Raw genomic sequence first — 18,165 nt, 5'->3', positions numbered from 1 at the left:
AGGGCCTTTTCTGCAGTGGCTCCCCACTTGTGGAATGCTTTCACTAGGGAGGCACCACGCAAAAACATTTCTCTCTTCCCAGGCCTTTATCCATGGCCTTTTAAAATGTGTGTGTGGTATTGTTTTTGTTACTATGGTGTGTATTTTTGTGTTTTTATATTGTAAACCACCCTGTGATCCTCAGATGAAGGACAGTATTGAAATTTTAACAACAACAACAACAACCTGATTTGTTCCACCACACCAAACTCCTTTTAAACAAAACTGGCATCTGAGCCTGTGCAACGGTTGTACACACCTCCGGATGGAAGATTAGGTTTGAGGAAAATTGCACCAAGCAGCAGTATTTCCCAAGACATTATAGGACCCCTAAGAATTGTAGGTAAGATCATTTGTACTTGGCTTCAAACACCAGCAGTGGGAGATTACTGGGTGCAAGCAATAATGTGTGCTCTGCTTAAGTTGGTGGCCACCACCGCATCTTGTGATAGGAAGTTTCATAGTTAAAACATGCCCTATACTGATTCGCCCATCATTCAGGTTCTTTGGATGGTTCTTCAAATATCTCTCTGTGTGTATTGGGCTGCAGGGATGTAGGAACAGAGGAAGCTGCCTTAGACTGCATATGCACTCCCATTTACTCTGCATCCAGTGCATCCCACAGCTTTTTGGGGAGGCAGTATACATACGTTAGCCACAATTCATACTCCTCCTCGTGTTTCTTATGAAATACTGCATCTTGATATGTTTTTTTTCTCTAAACCTGCTTCCATCTGGATTGGGAAAAAGAATGACCTTGTTGTATTTTAAGCTGATAATGTCTACACAGCCTTTTACAGACCAAACTGGTCTATCTACCTCAGTACAGTCTATAGTGACTGGCAGTGGCTCTCCAGGGTTCCAGACAGGAAGTCTTCTCCAGCCCTACCTAGAGATGCCAGGGTTAAACCTGGGACCTTCTGAATGCAGCCTATAAGGCCCTTAGAGCCAGTGTAGTGTAGTGGTTAAGAGCGGTGGACTCGTAATCTGGGGAACTGGGTTCGCTTCCCCGCTCCTCCACATGCAGCTGCTGGGTGACCCTGGGCTAGTCACACTTCTCTGAAGTCTCTCAGCCCCACTCACCTCACAGAGTGTTTGTTGTGGGGGAGGAAGGGAAAGGAGAATGTTAGCCGCTTTGAGACTCCTTAGGGTAGTGATAAAGCGGGATATCACATCCAAACTCCTCTTCTTCTTCTTCTTCTTCTTCTTCTTCTTCTTCTTCTTCTTCTTAGAAATCAGAAATGGGACAAAGGGGGACAAAAGGGAGATGCGCAGATGACTGAGAATACAGGGTTAAAATCAGTAACTTTATTCCTGTTTGGGAAGAGAAGTGAAAAAACAAAATGTAAAAAACCCTCTGCTAACAAACAATTAAATTAATGTTCCTTTGTCCAACACTGCATTGCACTTTTAAGAAAATCTGGGCTCCTGAGAAACAGCCCCTCGTCCTGCATCTACATCCCCAGTTAACGTTTTGTTCCAAGGAGACATTGCAGCATATCCAATGGCAGCGGAAATATAATGGTAGAGTTCTTCTCAGCAGCGATAGTGGTCAGAGTCTGTAGGTAGCGAAGCTGGAGGGCTGCAGGAGACTCTGTGATCACGATGGCGGCTTCCTTCAAGGCCAGGGAGGAGTTCCTTTCACCTTCTGCTGCAATCACCTAGAAGGGAAGAAATTCCAGGTAAGGAGTTTGGAGTTTTACATCAGGGTGGCCTTATGTAACAGCTGCACCCATTCCTAAGTAAGTCAGACCTAGTCATAGAGATACATGCCACAGGCTAGGAATGAACTCATTCAGTTGAATGACTCTCACCTTATTTCATTAATGAAAGCTAAGTCTGCCAGACATCTATAAAGAAAGTTAGCAAAAATGCTGAGGCAATGTTCTAAGGCTTATTAGGCAGATGTGGAGGTGCTGCTGTGATTAAGGACACTATAGTCAATCACTGTTGCTAGGCAATCAGAAGGAATGGGAGACATTTCCTCTATCTTCCCCACCTGAAAGGAATAATTATCTTCCCCGGAGTTGCTCACAGCAAAAAGTACGGGTACAGGAACAAATAAATGACACCTTGTGCCTTTAATGGCTGTGGGACTAGGAAAAAATGTAACAGTATGGAAACAGACTTGTGGGAAATGGAGACTTGGAGGGCCATATTTGGCCCTAGGGCCTGAGGTTCCCCAACCCTAATTTAAAGTCATAGACCCCGGGTTAATAGCCCTACAATGCCAATGTTGGCCTTTACTGTACTTCCTACTGCCCCTTTGCTGTCTTCTGGGTGATGAACTTTCTGGAAAGTCACCAGCTAAACCAAATCTATAGAACTCCTGTACCTTTGCTCTTGCTTCACGGGTAGCTTCTGCTTCAGCAGCCATGGCTCTCTGGAGTTGGATGGGCAGCTTCACATCTTTGATCTCTACCCGCTCCACCTTTATGCCCCAGTCATCTGTGGCTTCATCTAATGTGACCTGTTTATTAAATATATATAGATATGCAGGAATGCACTTGTCCATTATGATATTATTGTGCAAGAGGTCAGGCTGGTCCAATGGAAGTCACAGAAGCTGGGATAAAAACAGGGAACTATATTAACCCCACGGGTCAAATGGCTATCTTTTCCCCACTCCTCCTGGACTACAGTTATGTCAGGTGACCTTTTTGCCCTTCAAAATCCCCTTCTGAAGCTCTGTTTGGAGTAGCACTTTGAAAAGGCCTGCAAGAGCATAGGATGAATCTGCTACATCAGCCAGTGTTCCATCTTGTCCAGCATCCAGGCCAACTAGATGCAGTGGTGGAGTTTCCTGCTCTGGCACTGGGGTCAGAGAGCAGGTGGGGAGCATGGCTGGCGCATGTCCTGGGGGCGTGGCACGCCACCCGCAGGGGCATGGTGCGTGTCCAGGGGGCGTGGTGCACAGCCTGCAGGGGCATGGCACATGTCCTGGGGGCATGGCGTGGAGGGGCAGCTGTGATGGCACCCCACCGGGATCATGGTGCTGGTGGCGGTGCTCTGCCCCTGCCCCCCCTCTTCCTCTGCCAGTGACTAGATGTCTTAGCCCACAAGCAGGACCCGAGCACAACAGCACTCTGCCCACCTGCAATTCCCAGCATCTGGTATTCAGAGGGAGATTATCTCTGACAGTGGAGGTAGAACATAGCCATCAAGGCTAGCAGCCGTTTATAGTTCTGTCCTCAATGAATTTGACTACCGTATTTTTTGCTCTATAACACGCACCAGACCATAACACGCACGTAGTTTTTAGAGGAGGAAAATAAGAAAAAAATATTCTAAACGAAATAGTGGATATATGATTTTTGTGGTTCATGCTGTGGCCACAGACATGTGACCTGACAGTTTGGAGTAGCCCAATGCAAAAATCCTGAGGATCCATGTGGATCCATGCTTTGTAACCACGGAGGAGGGAAGGAAGGGGAACCATGGATCCTCTGCTCACGACTGCAGCAGATCCCCCCTGCCACCCGCAGGCATTCACTCCATAACACGCACAGACATTTCCCCTTACTTTCTAGGAGGAAAAAAGTGAGTGTTATGGTGCAAAAAATACGGTAATCCCTTTTCAAAACCATCTAAGTTGGGGGCCATCACTGCTTCCTGTGGGAGCAAGCTCCATAGTTTAACCATGTGGTGCATGAAGAAGTCATTTCTCTTATCTGCCCTGCATCTTCCAACATTCAGCCTCATTAAGGTCAACTCCTGTTGAGTGCTTTAATTCCAAACACCAACAGAATGCTACTGTTAGATTATATAGTTCCATCTCCAAGTAACGTATACCCTTCACACTATAGATAGACCAGTGCTTATAATCGTGCTTATAATCCAAAGACAGTTGTTGTTTATCAACAAGCAGTCACATTCCAGCATTTCATGCATCTGAAATTAATTAAAAAACATGTCGTGTTCTACATGCTTTCTGCTCATCCCGACATATAAGTCAAAGCTTTTTTTGTTAGTCATAACAGACTTTCAATTCCATACTCCAAATGGGGACGTGAATCACCCCACAACTCAGCCGTTGCTGTCATACCTGCATGCTGTGGGCGATTTCCTCCCGGTCAGAGAGGATCTGAGAGAGGCTCTTTGTCCCAAGAACGTTCCGCAGTGTGGTCTGAGCCAGGAGCCGAGTGGCTGAGTCCGCATAAGCAACATTTGTCACAGAGAGGATGGCGTTCTGAACTCGGTAGTAAACCACACCGTCCACAAGAACCGTCACCGAATCTTTGGTAAGAATCTAGGGTAGAAGCAGGAGCAGGAGGAGTTACAAAATAAAGCAATGAGTCAAAGCATGTTTCTAGTAGCAGCTGCTAAGAACATGTCAGGAGGAACCAACTGCAAGCAGATGAGTTATTAGACAATGATTCTATCTGGTATTCAAAAGAGATGAAAGAGGTCAAGGACCAGAAACACTTACTTCCTGGGGGGCTATATCAAATGACACAGTCCTCATGTCCACTGTGACAACATTGTCTATGCAGGGCAGGATTAAATAGATACCTGCAGGAAAAGAAATCATAACCACCACTGGAAACGTTGGTTTGCACAATTATAGTGAATTAATGCACTCTGTCCCCCTTGTTCAACAAACCTGCTAACTTCTTTTCCAGTTAGTAAAGTGACAGGGAAATGCATTGAAAACTGTCACGACCACACCATATATTAGCGAACAGCCAACCCTGAAGAATCCTGGGAGCTGTGGTTTACCCTCTGCAGAGCTGCAAACCCCAGCATCTTTAACAAACCACAGTTCCCAGGATTCCTTGGGGGAAGGCACATGCTTTAAATTAATTGTGTAGACCTGACCTAAATGAGATGGTCCTTGGAATCGTGGGTAGGCCAATGGCAAGGGTAAAAGAGAGGAGAAACTTGCAGCAAAATCCTGTTGTATGCTAGAACATAATATAATACTCACCTGGGCCTTTTGCACCTTTTAGGATGTGTCCTAGTCTAAAGATGACAGCTCGCTGATATTCCATGACAATCTGAAATGGAGGGACAGCGGGGAGTCACATATAATATCCTAGAGAGTTTTTGCCACCCCACACGTTTCAGATTATACATTCCCACCAGTGGCTGGAGAGCAAGAGGAGCCGGGGCAACCACAGAGCACATAAAACTTTTACCACCCCCCTGCTCTGCTTTTGCTGCTGCTCCCTCTTGAAAGGAAGGGACACACAGCAGCTGCCCTTGACATCACACTTCTTGGTGGAGTGGGGATTTTCAAAAACAAACAGTGGGGTGTTGTGAATTATTTTGGGACTATGGAGGGCGCTGTTAGTCTTTTTATTTTTATGTATTAGTAAGTGGGAATATTTCTTTATTGTTTACATACTGCTAACTTTTTCCTATTACTATTATGTGTGTGTCTTGTTTTGTTTTGTTTTGTTTTGTTTTGTCTTGTTTCCCTAATAAATTGTATGAAACAATGTGTTATTTGATTGCCACCGCCCCCCTTTTCTATGGTGTAATGTATTTATGCATATACATTTCTTCAGTGTAAGTTGCTTTGAGACCTTTTGAGTGATAAGTGATTAATAAAGAAAATAATAATAATAATAATTTAATAAATGCAATTTGTATTTGCAATGCCCATGCCTGCTGTTTACAGGGTAGAACAGCTGTCCCAGAAGTTTGAATAATGAAACATGGTGACTTTTGGCAATGCTTGAAGCTGGGCTATACAAGCAGTGGGGGATGGTGCCCATTAAGACTGGTGGGACAAAATACAGGGAGCCCAACAGCAGGTAGAACTAGAACCAATGACAGGTGAGGCCATTCTACCTTCTTTTGAATTCTGCAAGGGCAATACTGAGATTGAAGAGGAGTAAGTTGACAGGCCGTGACCGCCCCCCTCCCCCCAGTAGAAATGCAGTGGTACCTTGGTTTGCAACCATTTTGGATAACAACCACGTCAAACCCGGAAGTGCGTGTCCCTTTTTTAATACAATCCTTTTTTCTTTTCTTTTTTGGATTTCAATCCATTTTTTTGGAGAGGCCCCATTAGCAAAAGTGCACCTTGGGTTACAACCTGTTTTGGTTTGCAACCAGACCTCCGGAACAGATTATGGTTGTAAACCAAGGTACCACAGTAAAGAAGAAGACAGGCAGGTGGGGGCCAGCTGAGGTCGGTGGAGCAGTACCCCATTTGCCCTAATGGACCATTTAACCCCTAGCAACCATAATAGCAGCGTAAAATCTCAGAAGCAGGACTGCTTCCCAATGAACTCTCTTCTTCTTCTTTACCTCAAAGCAGAGAAATGCAGACAAAGGGAAGGTCACAAGGAAGAGCAAGAACGAAAAGCAGACCAGGATCCAGCCACATGCCCCAAGGTCGCTGCTGGAGTTCTCTAGAGGTGAGGAGAGGCACACACATTTGGAACGTGTATATAGTTATGTTATTTCTGCTTGTTAAAAAAGAAAAGCAAAAATTCTGCAGCCGGAAGGGAAAAAAAACAATGGTTGTGATCACTACAAAAATAAAACATTTGCCTGGGAAAACTTCTGGCCTTCCAGATATTATTATTACTGATTATCCTCCCTGCACCCAAAGGACCCAGGGTGAGTTACTACAGTTAAATCAGAATATATATATATATATATATATATGCAGGTTTTGGTGTCTTCGGGTGTCTTCCCGTGTAAGAGTCGGGGTGTCTGTGCGACGTTTCGACGAGGTCTCACTCGTCATCTTCAGGCTGGTGCTTTCGGCTTCTTGTTACTGGAACAGAGCAGAGTCTGGTGTTTGAGTTCCTATAAATACTGTTGAGGGGTGTGGTGTATAGCCTCCAACGTTCTGGGTAGAGAGGAAGTTCCTAGATTAGTGTGCCTTTTCTTCTTTTGTTCCTTAATTACTTGAGGGATATCTTGGGTGATTTCATGAGTGATATTCTGAATATCACTGGGTGGGTCATTAATTACTTGAGGGATATCTTGGGTGATTTCATGAGTGATATTCTGAATATCACTGCGTGGGTCATTAAGTGTAGATTAGATTGCTAAAGCTCTCGTGTCTTGACCTCTTGAGCTTGTGAAGAGTTTTTCTGAGAAGATGGCTGTGCTGCATTTAGTTGTGCTCTGGCTTGGCTTCGTGTATAGGGGCGAGCTATGGTTTTGTGCCTTGTGCCAGCCAGATCTGTGTAGGGATTGCAGGGGGGTGCAGCATCCGGAGGTGCCACTATAGTTTGGTTGCTGGATGGAGTCTGTAATATGTCTGTGGAGAGGGTCTGGGTTTGGGTCTGATATTCAGAATATCACTCATGAAATCACCCAAGATATCCCTCAAGTAATTAATGACCCACCCAGTGATATTCAGAATATCACTCATGAAATCACCCAAGATATCCCTCAAGTAATTAAGGAACAAAAGAAGAAAAGGCACACTAATCTAGGAACTTCCTCTCTACCCAGAACGTTGGAGGCTATACACCACACCCCTCAACAGTATTTATAGGAACTCAAACACCAGACTCTGCTCTGTTCCAGTAACAAGAAGCCGAAAGCACCAGCCTGAAGATGACGAGTGAGACCTCGTCGAAACGTCGCACAGACACCCCGACTCTTACACGGGAAGACACCCGAAGACACCAAAACCTGCATTCCTATACCCGTGAAAATCTACGAAAGCATATATATATATATATATATATATATACATTTTAAAGCAACTTACAGAAATAAGGTGGGTCCTAAAAATGCGCATCGTGGGTGTCAAAAACTGTTGTCAGATTCCAACTCCTACCAGCCACAGGGAGGCCCACACGTTGCAGGATGAAAGCAAACGCCCTTCCCCGTTGCCTGTCTCTTAGTAAGGCAGACTGCTCTTTTACATGGCAGTTCCGTTTAGCCACCATAGCTATTTACTCATTTTTAAAGCGTTGGCTTCCACCCTCATAAATCTGCCTCACCGTTTAACCTGGCGATCTCCCGCTTCTCCCGGGCGCTCATCCCCTTAACCTCCACCAGGACACCGACCGACTTGCCCAGCTTGGCGGTTTGCTGCAGCCCCAGAGCAACAGGAGCTCCGGATCAGAGCCCCGCTCCAGCTTGCTCGGGGTCGACGGCGGTTGCTCCACCAACGCTCGATCTGCCTCTCTTTCTTCCGCCCAGCCCGACTGCCCCTGACGACCCCCGACGGCTCCTCCTGGGTCCGCACTACACGTTGTCCCCTTGGCAGAGGGAACGCGCGACAGTCCGGCTTTGCGTTCGCTTTAAAGCCCCGTACTAGAAAGCGTATAGACGGCGCTCACTGAGCGCTTTGCCCCATGGAATCCACTGGGGAAGGAAGGCCAGTCATTCAGCCGCCTAAGGTGCAAACCTCAAAGGGGGCACAGTTTTATAGAGATGCGTTTTTGTTATATCTTATAAATTTCTGACAACGTTTTTCTTTTTACCTTTTGAAGAATTTCGTCATATCTACCCGTTTTTGGAAATTGAAGTTAGAAAAGTGGGGGCGGGCGGGCAGGCGCAAGTACCGGTACTTAGCCTTCCCTAGGGCGCAAAATAGTCTGGCGCTGGCGCTGCTGAGAACATGGTTAACACGCGCTGGATCGCTCAGGTTTGCTTACTTATGTCACTATTTTAACAAGGCAATCCTATGCATTCTATTCGGAAGTAAAAGCCTCATTAAGTTTAATGGGGTTTAATCCAAGGTACAAGACTTCAATCTCTTCATCCCGACCTGCAGTGCTAATATTCTAGAAAAAGAGGTGCCAGAACTCATCATGAATGGCAATTGCGTCCACCTGAGAGGTGCTGGAACTGAGTTCCTGTGAGTTCCCCCTTTAAAAAAGCTCCTCCCTGCCCCCCCCCCATCAGAGCAGCCAGTTTAAACTGCTTAGAGCATGGTTAGGCAAACTAAGGCCCCGGGGGCCAAATCTGGCTCAATCACCTTCTAAATCCAGCCTGTGGACAATCAGGGAATCAGCGTGTTTTTACATGAGTAGAATGTGTGCTTTTATTTAAAATGCACCTCTGGGTTATTTGTGGGGCATAGGAATGTGTTGTTGTTTTTTTCTTCTTCAAAATATAGTCCGGCCCCCCACAAGGTCTGAGGGACAGTGGACCGGCCCCCTGCTGAAAAAATTTGCTGACCCCTGGCTTAGAGCACTGGTTCTCAATGCTTGTGGCAGGAGAGGGAGGCAAGGAGAGAGTGGGAAGATTCAAGGACAAATAAACATTTTAGCATTTCACTGTAGTGCAGTATTGTATCAAAATGTTTATTTTATTTGCAGAATATGGATAAATGTCTTTTCAAAATGAGAGCAAGATCATCAGGCGATACCGAGGACAATCCTAGCTGTGATCCAGAATCACTCTTTGAACACAGTGGAGAAGACTTACTTAATTTGAAACATATTTAAGGTGCTTATATAAAAAGATCATTTATCATTATAGTTTGGGAATGACTCATGTTCTTTTGTAGCTGCATTGTGGCATCCACTTTCTGGATGTCCTGTGATCCTGTTATAAAGTAGTTGTGTTGTAGATTATAAATCAAGCAGTGCTGGGAGTTGTTTCTTTTCATTTCCCCAAGTATTTCGTATCAGTCAAAAACTGGTGTGGTGTGTGAGCAATTTTTTATTCTGAAGGTGTTGCCTGGAGAAAAAAGTATGAGAAGCACTGGCTTAGATGGTTGTTTACGCTGCTGCTGCTGCTGCTGCTGCTGCTGCTGTGCAGTATATAAACGTTGTTATATAAAACTAAATAAACCAAGAGCACTTTAAAGACTAACAAATTTATTGTGGGATAAGCTTTTGTGGGCTGGATTCTAGTCAACAAAAAGTATCGCGTTATTATTATCAGTTATATTATGATCAGTTAAAATTGTATCCGGCCCTTTCTCTTTAAAGCAGCCTAGGACAGCAAACAGGGACGCGGGTGGCACTGTGGGTTAAACCACAGAGCCTGGGACTTGTCGATCAGAAGGTCGGCAGTTCGAATCCCCATGACAGGGTGAGCTCCCGCTGCTCGGTCCCCGCTCCTGCCAACCTAGCAGTTTGAAAGCATGTCAAAGTGCAAGTAGATAAATAGGTACCGCTCCGGCAGGAAGGTAAATGGCGTTTCCGTGCGCTGCGCTGGTTTGCCAAAAGCGGCTTAGTCATGCTGGCCACATGACCCGGAAGCTGTACGCCGGCTCCCTCGGCCAATAAAGCGAGATGAGCGCGCAACCCCAGAGTCATCCGCGACTGGACTTAATGGTCAGGGGTCCCTTTACCTTTACCTAGGACAGCAAACATCAGAATGCTAGAGCAATGCAATTTAAAGCACAATAAAAACGTATTTTAAACATTTTATAACAATGCAAAACTATTTTTTTTAAAAAAAAACCACTTAGGACATCTAAAAACATCTAGAAGCAATCACCTGGCCTCACAGTTATTGATTTCAAGTTTGCTGCGGCCAGTATCCAACAGTCACCAAATGCCTGGGTAAACAGGAATGTTTTAAAATTCCTCCTGCTAGCCAATAATGCACCTCACCAGGGAGGACATTGCACAATGGGAAAACACCACTGAGAAGGCCGTATAGCAAGTCAACACTAGTGATCAGGGGTTACTTTGATTCCCCCCCCACACACACACACACTTCTTTGTACAGGATCAGGGCATTTCCCAACAAATGCAGTACTGATGGAGATAACCAGGGATTGAACCTGGGGCTATAAGAATACACTGCAGATGCTCTACCACTGATGTAGCTCACTTTCCCTTTCATATAGGAGCTGTCTTATACCAAGTCAGACTATTGGTCCATCTAGCTCAGTACTGCCTACACTGGCTGGCAGTGGTTGTCTGGGGTTTCTGACATGTTTCAGTCCTACCCAGAGAGGCCAGGCGTTGAACATTGGACCTCCTGTCTGCAAGGCAGAAGCTCTGCCACCAAGCAAATAACCCCTTCTCTATCAAGCAGGGTGTGAATGCCACAACACTCCTAAGTTTGTCACCAGCATCTGACATACTGATCTGATATACTGCTGCCGAACATGGAGGTTCCACTTGTCTTGATTTAGAACTATTAATCTGACTCTTCTCTTTTCAATTAATTTGTCTAATCCTTTTTAAAAATTAAAAACGTTGTCTCAACTATTAACAACCAGCAGTGTTTCCATCAAGTAATTCTTATTAGAATCCAGTTGGCCACTATGAGAATGGAATGCTGGATTAGACCTGCACCCAGCCGGGCTCTTCCAACTCTCCCCAGAAGGTGGCAGTGCAGGACTATGTTTTAAGAGGATAAGTGTAAGCAAAAGGCACATGGTGCTTCCTGACTTCCAGTTCTCATCTTGCTGGCTGTGCAATTGCACTAAAGCAGAAATAGGGGGACCAGCAATGTATAGGCAACCCTACATTGTGGGGGGGACGGGACGGACGAGATGACCCTTAAGGCCATTTCCAACTCTACAATTCTATGATACCTTTGCTTAGGAGAGGAAGGGGGGAATTATTTAAAGGGTGGGTCTAGCCTCCTTAGTTCTTATCTTGGCGGTCTCAGGTTTGTAACCAATGTTAGTCCTACTCAAAGAAGACCCAGCAGCAAGGATTACACCCAGCAGCCAGGCTCCCTAGTCACTTAAACTGGGTCTTCCCAGTGGCTCCCAGAATTAGCATGCATTTATATATGCATTTTAATAAAATTCACATTTCTGAACATAAGAAGAGTCCTGCTGGATCAGGCAAGTGGCCCACCTAGTCTAGGATCCTGTGGCCACCTAGATACCTGTGGAAAGCCCACAAGCAGAACCCAAACCGAAGCAGCACTCTTTCCTCCTGCAGTTTCCAGCAGCTGGTATAATAATAATTTATTATTTATACCCCGCCCATCTGGCTGGGTTTCCCCAGCAACTCTGGGCGGCTTTCAACAGAACACTAAAATACAATAACCTATTAAACATTAAAAGCTTCCCTGAACAGTGCTGCCTTCAAATGTCTTCCAAATGCCATATAGTTGTTTATTTCTTTTGACATCTGATGGGAGAGCATTCCACAGGGCGGGTGCCACCACCGAGAAGGCCCTCTGCCTGGCTCCCTGTAACTTGGCTTCTCGCAGCGAGGGAACCGCCAGAAGGCCCTCAGCGCTAGACCTCAGTGTCTGGGCAGAACGATGGAGGTGGAGACGCTCCTTTTTAAAAAAAACCAATGATATTTATTAAAGTTTCAGAAAAGGTTACAAAAATAAGAAAAAGAAAAAAAGAAAAGAGAAAATACAAAATACAGAAAAATAAAAACAATTAAAAACAAATCAATCTTTCCATGTCTTGTCTTTCATTTACTTGTTTCCCTGACCTCCTCACACCTCCCTTTTTTGTATTCCAGTTCAGTTGGTTAATTCAGCAAATCCTTTCCCTCTTTGTTTTTATCTTAATCCTTTATCTTAATATATTATAACTTTAGATTCTCACTTGTTAACAATTCATTTTTACATACTCCTTTGTAACATTGCTGATAAAACCACTTAACTTCATTTCGACATCATTCTAACATTCATTAATTTTGCAGTATTTCTGTAAATAGTCTTTAAATTTCTTCCAATCTTCTTCCACCGACTCTTCTCCCTGGTCTCGGATTCTGCCAGTCATTTCCGCCAGTTCCATATAGTCCATCACCTTCATCTGCCATTCTTCCAGGGTGGGTAGATCTTGTGTCTTCCAATACTTTGCAATAAGTATTCTTGCTGCTGTTGTAGCATACATAAAGAAAGTTCTATCCTTCTTTGGCACCAATTGGCCAACCATGCCCAGGAGAAAGGCCTCTGGTTTCTTCAGAAAGGTATATTTAAATACCTTTTTCATTTCATTATAGATCATCTCCCAGAAAGCCTTAATCCTTGGGCACGTCCACCAAAGGTGAAAGAATGTACCTTCAGTTTCTTTACATTTCCAACATTTATTATTGGGCAAATGATAGATTTTTGCAAGCTTGACTGGTGTCATGTACCACCTATATATCATTTTCATAATATTCTCTCTTAAGGCATTACATGCCGTGAACTTCATACCTGTGGTCCATAACCGTTCCCAGTCAGCCATCATAATGTTATGTCCAACATCTTGTGCCCATTTAATCATAGCAGATTTCACCGTTTCATCCTGAGTATTCTATTTCAACAGCAAGTTATACATCTTTGACAGAGTCTTAGTTTTGGGATCTAACAGTTCTGTTTCCAATTTTGATTTTTCCACCTGGAAGCCAATTTTCTTGTCCAAATTGTATGCCTCCATTATTTGATAATAATGAAGCCAATCTCGCACATTGTTTTTTAGTTTTTCAAAGCTCTGCAATTTCAGTGGAGACGCGCCTTCAGGTATACTGGACCGAGGCTGTTTAGGGCTTTAAAGGTCAGCAGCAACACTTTGAATTTTGCTCGGAAATGTACTGGGAGCCAGTGTAGGTCTTTCAAGACCGGTGTTATGTGGTCTCGGCGGCCGCTCCCAGTCACCAGTCTAGCTGCCGCATTCTGGATAGGTTGTAGTTTCCGGGTCACCTTCAAAGGTAGCCCCACGTAGAGCACATTGCAGTAGTCCAAGCGAGAAATAACTAGAGCATGCACCACTCTGGTGAGACAGTCTGTGGGCAAGTAGGGTCTCAGCCTGCGTACCAGATGGAGCTGATAAACAGCTGCCCTGGGCACAGAATTGACCTGCGTCTCCATGGACAGCTGCAAGTCCAGAATGACTCCCAGGCTGTGCACCTGGTTCTTCAGGGGAATAGTTACCTCATTCAGGACCAGGGAGTCCTCCACACCCGCCCGCCTCCTGTCCCCCCAAAACAGTACTTCTGTCTTGTCAGGATTCAACCTGCCTCTGACCATGGCAGCAGAGCATATGGCTAGTAGCCATAGCCTTATCCTTGGTGCAATTTAAAAATCTATCCAAATTGGTGGCCAGCACTGCCTCTTGTGGGAGCAGATTTCATAACTGAACTCTTTGATGTGTGAAGGGTGGCATTCATTTATCTGTCCTGAATCTTACAACATTCAGTTTCATGAGAGGCCTCCAAGTTTTAGGGCCTAGGGGCTTTTTTTTGCAGAGCAGACAGAAGGTGACTGACAGATGAGCAGATTGTTTGAACAATGCAACAATAAAACAACACAATCCTAAAAGGCCTTAACCAAATAAATACTCGTTGAAGCAAAACAGACCTAAGAACCTGCTTCAAAGTGGGCAATAGAGGAGAGCAAAAGCCTTTCTTTTGGGGAGCTCCACAATAAAAAAAGGCCCTCTCCCTTATGCCCACCAAACAAACTTGATCACCGTATGGGACAGCTGCATATTCCTGCATTGTGGCAATGTGGGCAATTCAGAGGGTTAAGTAAGTTTTACCCAAAGCAGGTTTGAAGAGGAATGGCATGTCAAGAGTTATAGCATATTCAGCAGAAGATGAAAAGAACCACCGTTAATTTTGTCACTTGAATAATAATAATAATAATAATAATAATAATAATAATAATAATAATAATAATAATTTATTATTTATACCTCGCCCATCTGGCTGGGTTTCCCCAACCACTCTGGGCAGCTGCCAACAAAACACTAAAATACAATAACCTATTAAACATTAAAAGCTTCCCTAAACAGGGCTGCCTTCAGATGTCTTCTAAAAGTTTGGTAGCTATTTTTCTCTTTGACATCTGGTGGGAGGGCGTTCCACAGGGCGGGAGACTACAAAACTACAAAATAAGACTACAAAACTCATTGTGCACTGTGTACAAAGTTTATTTGGAAAAAACGACGATCATAACAAAGCACAAATGATACCTGAAAAATGAGCAGATATTCCAAGGAAATCCATCTAGGCCAGGAAAAAGGAAAGCAATTAGATTTATATGGTAAACCATTTAGAGGCACCAAACAAAACGGAGTAGTGAGCCAAAGAGTTAATCTCTAATTAAATGACTCTCTGGTTTCATGATAAGAACATCCACCCCAGATATTTTTCTTGTTCCATGATCATCCATGTCATGACTCTAAACAGAAATGTAGATTTGGGGGGAAAGCAACCTCACCTTATGAGCATGTTTGGCAAGAAAACTCTGATCATGTATGAAGGTGGCATCTTCAGGGAATGAGGTCAGATGAGCCCTCAGGCAACATAACTCTTCTAAGACCGTTCCAGCACTACTGAAGCCCTGAAGGTACATAACTCTTAATAAAGAGTCCATAGTCAACTTTCTGGCAAGAACAGATCTATCCCTGAGAGTTCATTTAGGAAGTACATCTTATGCATTCTCAGATGTGAGCACTGTTGCTTAGTCAGGCTCAAAACCACAAAACTCATAATGCAGTGTGACTGTGTGTGCGCGTGTGTGTGTGCGTGTATGTAGTACAGTGGTACCTCAGGTTACATATGCTTCAGGTTAAATACGCTTCAGGTTACACACTCTGCTAACCCAGAAATGGTGCTTCAGGTTAAGAACTTTGCTTCAGGATAGGAACAGAAATCAGGCTTCGGCGGTGCGGCAGCAGGAGGCCCCATTAGCTAAAGTGGTGCTTCAGGTTAAGAACAGTTTCAGGTTTGGGGTTTTTTAAAGTTGTTTTTTTAAAATAAATGAATTTTATTAGCATTTTCCACACAACAATACGAAAGATATCAAAAGATAACAATACACAACACACAAAAATCAACATTCGAAAACTAAAAAAGACAACAAAAACAAAACAAAAAAACCAAACAAAGCCATATCTTACAAGTTAATATTATAATCACTAAAACAACAAGACATTAACTTCCACCAGTCCCACAGCACCTCCTTTATCTCTCATTCTGTCTTCCTGTTTTCCTGTTTTTTTATCCTCTCTATCCTAACATCTAGATATAAATCCTTCTTTCATATCCTTTCACTTCACAAGGTTATTCCAGACTCAGCCAGATTTTTATCCTCAAACCTTGACTTTAGAGGTATTCATTTAGGCACTCCCATTCTTTTTTTACTTCACTTTTTGGTTTTTGTCTTATTATATCTGTCAATTTGGCTAATTCTAAGTATTCTGAGAGCTTACATAGCCACTCTCCCCTAGTGGGTAACTGAAAAAAGAACATGCCCAAGGATTAAGACATTCTGGGAGATGATTTATAACGAAATGAAAAAGGTATTCAAATATACCTTCCTGAAGAAACCAGAGGCCTTTCTCCTGGGCATGGTTGGCCAATAGGTGCTAAAGAAGGATATAACTTTTTTTATGTATGCAACAACAGCAGCAAGAATACTCATCGCGGAGTATTGGAAGACACAAGATTTACCCACCAGGGAAGAATGGCAGATGAAATTGATGGACTATATGGAACTGGCGGAAATGACTGGCAGAATCCGAGACCAGGAAGAAGAGTCGGTGGAATGAGACTGGAAAAAGTTTAAAGACTATTTACAGAAACACTGCAAAGTTAATGAATGTTAGAAGAATGTTGGAATGAAGTTATATGGCTTTAGTAGAAATGTTATAAGGAATTAAGTATAAATAGATTAATAGAACATTAAAGGAAAAATAAGGTTAGAATGTGTTAAGATAATTATAGGATAGAAAACAGAGGAAGATGGAAAGGAATTGCTGAAACAACTAACAGTGGAATACAAAAAGGGAGGTGTGACGAGGTCGTGGAAATAAGTGAATGAAGGATAAGATACTGAAATTGTTTGATGTGTTTTAAACTGTTTTTGTTTGGCTATGTTAGTTTAATGTGTCAGTGTTATGTAGTGTTTTTGTATTGTATTGTTCTTTTTTTGTAGTGTTGTGTTTAAAATGCACTTAAAGGGATATCTATTTTGAGTTTGAATTGGATCATTCACTGATAACTGCCTGCAGTCAACGCAGCTGTAGACCAGAACGTCACTTTCTGATGAAGTCCAAAGAGCATTAGATATGAGTCTAGCAACCTTATTCTTGTGTACTATGCAGTGAACCAAACTTGCAAATAGGCTGAAGGTGGTTAAGAATGATATATAGCCTGATACGTGAAGTACCAACTTTAGATATCTCATCAAGGTCGCAGGGAGATTCCTCTTTTCCTTCTGATAAGAATGACTAATTAGCAACATATTCCCATGAATACTGTGTTCTATCAGCTGTTACAGCGGGCAAGGTTCCCTGGGAAGGGGAATTGTTGAACCGCTCTGAGCATAGGAGCCAATTCCTAGGGGCTATGGTCCGTTTGGGCCACCCCAATAACATATTTGAGGGGGACAGCCCACCCACTCCCAAAGGTGATGGGCATTGGTGCACATGTGTGATTATGTGAGGCAAAACTTACCTGCGCCCCCCTATTTTGTTCAAGTTGGCACCCCTGACTCTGAGAATTGTAGTTCCTTGTGAGGAAAGGGGACTACTCTCAGCACCCTTGGCAAAGCCCCCAGAATTCTTCAGAAGACTGCTTAAGTAGCATCATAGTGCTTTAAATGTATGGTGTGGATGGTGCCATAATATGCAAGACCTTGTATGCTCTCAAGACCGATTGAAATAGAGAAGCAGGCCAATTCAGCCACTGGCATGAGACCCTAAGAACTGAATTGGGGATAATTTTGTAAGCTGTTTCCCAGCCACAATTCTCACCTCAGGAGACACTGATGTCCAGCACAAACATGCTTGCCACACACCGCTTTCTGCCACTGTATAACAAGGCTCAGCATTGAAAGCCAGCCAGCCATTCATAATGAAGTTTTCAGCTGGTAAATTCCAATACCCCAGCAAAGTCAACATTCAACCTTGTTGCTTGGGAGCGAGATCCACGAGGGGAGCTTGGTTGGTAGCATAAACAGAACAATGCCCTCACTACTCTCTTCCTTTTTCTCCCTGATTATTGGCAGCAACCAGAAGAGCTATTATTATTATCATTATTATTAATTCTATGCAGCCTAATATTTTAAAGAAAAGCATCTCAAAGCAGTTTACAACACATAAAAACATCAAATAAAACAATCCGGAGTAAAACATTGCTGAAGGAAGTCAGATACATTCACAGCAACATAAGTAACAGGAAACTAAAGTATTATCTTAAAGATTTCAAAACAAAACATTAGAAAGGAAGTTTACTGCAGATGCACATTTAATGCAACGAAGTTAATAAAAACAAATTTATCTCAAACATTTCAAAAGAAAGCATTACTAAAAGATGTCAGATATAT

At 43.5% G+C, this 18,165-nt stretch overlaps 1 protein-coding gene across 4 annotated transcripts; it reads right to left on the bottom strand.

The window, feature by feature from the left end:
• Window positions 1–1,332: 1,332 nt before the first annotated feature.
• LOC309523700 (stomatin-like) lies at window positions 1,333–8,145 on the bottom strand. 4 transcript variants are annotated; one of them, XM_082207766.1, is made up of 7 exons: window positions 7,959–8,145; window positions 6,298–6,401; window positions 4,967–5,036; window positions 4,469–4,551; window positions 4,085–4,288; window positions 2,375–2,509; window positions 1,333–1,700 (listed from the first exon to the last, which is right to left on the bottom strand). In XM_082207766.1, the coding sequence occupies exons 1-7, from the start codon at window positions 7,996–7,998 to the stop codon at window positions 1,506–1,508; spliced, it is 831 nt and encodes a 276-aa protein (XP_082063892.1). In that variant the 5' UTR covers window positions 7,999–8,145; the 3' UTR covers window positions 1,333–1,505. The 4 variants fall into 4 exon arrangements, with proteins under 4 accessions (XP_082063892.1, XP_082063894.1, XP_082063893.1 ...); XM_082207768.1 differs by having other exon boundaries at window positions 7,724–8,138; XM_082207767.1 differs by lacking the exon at window positions 6,298–6,401 and having other exon boundaries at window positions 7,724–8,142.
• Between the last annotated feature and the right edge of the window lie 10,020 nt (window positions 8,146–18,165).

Source organism: Podarcis vaucheri (genome assembly GCF_965113315.1).
Source record: "Podarcis vaucheri genome assembly, chromosome: Z".
NCBI lineage: Eukaryota > Metazoa > Chordata > Lepidosauria > Squamata > Lacertidae > Podarcis > Podarcis vaucheri.
This window is presented reverse-complemented; position numbering and strand designations above follow the sequence as displayed.